We start from the raw sequence: 3,730 nt of genomic DNA on the forward strand, positions 1-3,730 counted from the left end.
GGGAAGTGTGAGAATGCATCTGCACCATACTCGATCGCTTTGTAATTAGGCGGTCGGAACCGCCGACCATCGGTCGGCCGGACCAATATCCACCATGGTGTTGGGCAGATGCAAGTCCACCTGTTCAAATTAAGCCCGCAAGTTTTGTTGAGCTACTACAAAAATTGCATTTATTATATGCGTTTTATTCAAACATAGGCCCACATGCATCAATGTTAGAAATTGCGATTTCTTATTTGCGATTTTTAAGGAATCGCAAATAAGGAATCGCAATTGTCTATTCATGATTGTTTTCGCATTTTTTTTGCGAATTGCAAAAAATCGCATTTTTTTGTGATTCGCACAAAAAATTTGAATTCTTAATTGCGAATTCGCATTTTGCGAATTCGCAAAATGCGAAAAACGACACATGATGAATTCCATCAATCTGATTGCCAGGAAGCCAGTAAGGCAATCACAGGCACCTGAGAACTGGTTTGACTGAAGCTCTGGCAGTTGGACTTTGAGGCTGCTTTGAGAGGTTGCTGCTGCAGTCTGTGTTCTTCACTGTTAAGGAGAAATTGAGATGGAAAACCAAGCAGAAGAGGGGCCCTCAAGAAATAGGAAAATAAAGTTTTCCGATAAGGAACTTGAAATCCTTATTGAAGAGGTGACTGACAGGCATGAGCAACTTTTTGGCAAGTTGTCACATAAGGTGCCTGATGCTGTAAAAAGAAATATTTGGCTTAACATACAAACCAAGGTGAATGCTGTTGGTGTTGCCCACCGTGAAATATGCAACTTACAAAAAAGGTGGTACGACTTGCGTAGTCGCGCAAAGGATAAGATTGCGTCAAGAATTAAATCAGCAAAAAAAACAGGAGGTGGTCGCCCCAAAGACATACCCACAACCCCTTTGGAAGACCTTGTGGAAGGGACACTTTGACTGAGGCAGTTGTGGGTGTCATGAACATAGACACGTCTGATCTCATTACCCCTTCTGAAGGTAAGTCTTAATATAAAATGTAAGAAAGGTAAACTTAATGAAATACTTGTGGCCTTTGCCAAAGTGAACATAGGGAAAGCTTGTTTTTTAAAAAAACAATTACTTATTACATTACATTATCTGAAGTTGCCAGCTCCAGAGCTTTAAGCAATGCATCTTGGGAAATGTAGTTTCTAACATTAAGTAGTAGGGTAAAATTCTTAATCGTAACTTTGACTGAGACACACAGTAAAGTTAATGTAAATGAAACCATGTCAAGGAAACAATTACTCATAATGTAACTTTGTTTTTATTTTCACATTTACAAAGCAATTTCTAAAGTAAAAATATGTTTGCACTTTTTCAAACAGAATTGCTTCAAGAATTAATTGAGCAAGATTTGCGGGATTTCAGTACCCTAGAAATCCATGTAAATGAAGAGGCTAATAATCCAAGTACTTCCACTGCTAATCTGCAAGTGAATGAAAGGCAAAGAGTATGCCAGTTACTACAAATTGATTCAGAGGAGGGTAACAGTCAAAGTAATGCAGTGACAAGACCTGAACCAACACCAACAGTCACCAATGCAAGGCCTAGTAGGCGAAGGAGGCAAAGTCAATTTTATAGACGGCGTTCTAAAACATCAAACTTGGCCACATTTGAAGAGGGATCCAGCACTGGCAGTGTTGTGGAGGACAAAATATTGAAGATACAGCGCCTGCAAGGCAAAGATGTTAGAATTATTAAAGGCAAAATAGCACATATGTCTAAACAACTTGGTGGCATTCACAGCACTATGAATAGGATGGTTGAGGCTTTGAAAAATGGACATGAGGCAACTGCTGAGAAACTTGACAGGATTGCTAAGTCATTAGAATCAATGTGCACAGTAATGAAAATGCAACATAAGGAAAGTTTGAATAGGCACCTGAGGCTAATGACCAGCTTACATGGTCAGAACAGACAGTTGTCACGTATTTCTAATTGTGCAGCAAAAATCTGCAAACAAAATGTTGTCATGCAGGAAAAGTTAAATAATGTTTTTGTTGAAATTTCAAGGGGAATGGTGAGAGGGAATGAATTAATACATGTTTCAAACAGTAGTGACCCACCAGGGATTACTTTTTCTAATGTTGACAGTGTTGAGGGTCGGAAAATTGTAGACCCACCTGAGTGTGCCATTGCTGGGACAAGACGTAGCAATAGAAAGCTGAAAGAAGGGTGCCTAATGGTTTTGGGGAAAGATAAAAATGTTGGGATGGCTTTAGGTGTGCGCGGGCGTAAAAAGTAACATGATATCAATGTTTTTCCCATGCATGACTATTTGAAGAATGTTGCATTTACAAAAAGGTACATTTTTACAAGAATTAATTCCTTTAAACATGTCATTATTTGATTTAGTTATTTGCAGAAAAAGGTATTTTGAAAGCACATCATCTTATGTTTGTTGAAAGAAATTAATATTATTACGGCAAAAACACAAATAAAGCATTGTACCTTTCTCAAAAATAATTCTGTGTATTCTCAGCTCTTCATCTCCTTCCTTCTGCTGCTTCTGGTCCATGTTGTCTGGCTGGGGGTTGCTGGGGTTGATTGTCATTTGGCGGTAAGACATCTTCTTCTTCCAAATGTATGCCTCTCTCTGTTGCCATGTTGTGTAGTATTGCGCATGCAGCAACTATTTTACAGCAAATTTTGGGATTATATTTCAAAGTTCCACCAGTCTTATGCAGTATGCGGAACCTTGATTTTAGAACACCAAAGGTTCTCTCAATGACATTGCGAGTTGATTTGTGAGCTTGATTGTAATGTTGCTCCTTTCTAGTTGCTGGGTTGAGGTATGGAGTCAATATGTAAGACCTGACACCATAGGCACTGTCATTTTTCAAGAAACATAGATATATAAATGACATTACTAAAGCAGTGAAAGTGTATGAATTTTCCTAATTGAATAAAAATTGATTTTCCATATTTACCTAGCAAATAACCATCTCCAAACTGTCCGGCAAGAAGTCTTGCATGTATTGCGCTGTGCTTAAAGATGTATGAATCATGGGCACTGCCAGGGTAACTAGCCACTATGTCAGTAATAATGGTCTTTGAGTTACATATCACTTGAATATTAAGTGAGTGGAAACATTTCCTGTTACGGAATATATACTCATTTTCTGAGGGCGGACAAATAGGTACATGTGTCCCATCCACACAGCCTATTACATGTGGGAAATGTGCCATATTATAAAAATCTACTTTAGTTTTCAACAAATCCTGTTGAGAATTTGGAAACTTTATGTAATTCCTTATTCTATGCAACATAGCATCCAAAAAAGCATTAAAAAATTTTGAAAGGGAGCTCTGGGAGACACCGCCAGCAATGGCTACTACTCCCTGAAAAGAACCAGAAGCTAGAAGGTGTAGAGAACACAGGACTTGTACATGAGTAGGTATTGCTTTTGTCCTGCGAGTCTCCCTTTGCAAAATAGGGTCTAAATCATTAATTACATCTAAAATTAAATTACCAGTAAGCCGGTACCTATCATAAATCTCATCATCAGTTTGCCCAAGTAAGGTTATGCGTACTCTGAAAATTCTCTCTTGTATCTGCCTTCTCCTCCATCCGGCAGCTACTCTCAATCTGTGGCGGCGAGCCAAAAAGAAAAGTGCTGCCATTGTGCAATGCTCCTGGAAGTTCTGTGAAGCCCATCAAAAGAGGGAACTTTAAAGACACCTGCCTTATATACTGTAGCTGCCAATCAGCAAGGCACT

General features: G+C 38.8%; 1 protein-coding gene across 1 annotated transcript; it reads left to right on the forward strand.

Moving 5' to 3' along the window:
* The first annotated feature begins 945 nt into the window (after window positions 1–945).
* LOC147702829 (uncharacterized) lies at window positions 946–2,255 on the forward strand. The gene is made up of 2 exons (XM_086928837.1): window positions 946–985; window positions 1,336–2,255. The coding sequence occupies exons 1-2, from the start codon at window positions 946–948 to the stop codon at window positions 2,253–2,255; spliced, it is 960 nt and encodes a 319-aa protein (XP_086784963.1).
* Window positions 2,256–3,730: the final 1,475 nt, after the last annotated feature.

Source organism: Lissotriton vulgaris, chromosome 7, assembly GCF_964263255.1.
Source record: "Lissotriton vulgaris chromosome 7, aLisVul1.2, whole genome shotgun sequence".
Classification (NCBI taxonomy): Eukaryota; Metazoa; Chordata; class Amphibia; order Caudata; family Salamandridae; genus Lissotriton; species Lissotriton vulgaris.

What these genes read in the sequence shown, in the direction of transcription:
- LOC147702829 (XM_086928837.1), top strand. Translation starts at nt 946, where the DNA reads ATGAACATAGACACGTCTGATCTCATTACCCCTTCTGAAG. An exon ending in TCTCATTACCCCTTCTGAAG is followed by an intron (nt 986 to 1,335) that starts GTAAGTCTTAAT and finishes TTTTTCAAACAG; the next exon opens with AATTGCTTCAAGAATTAATT.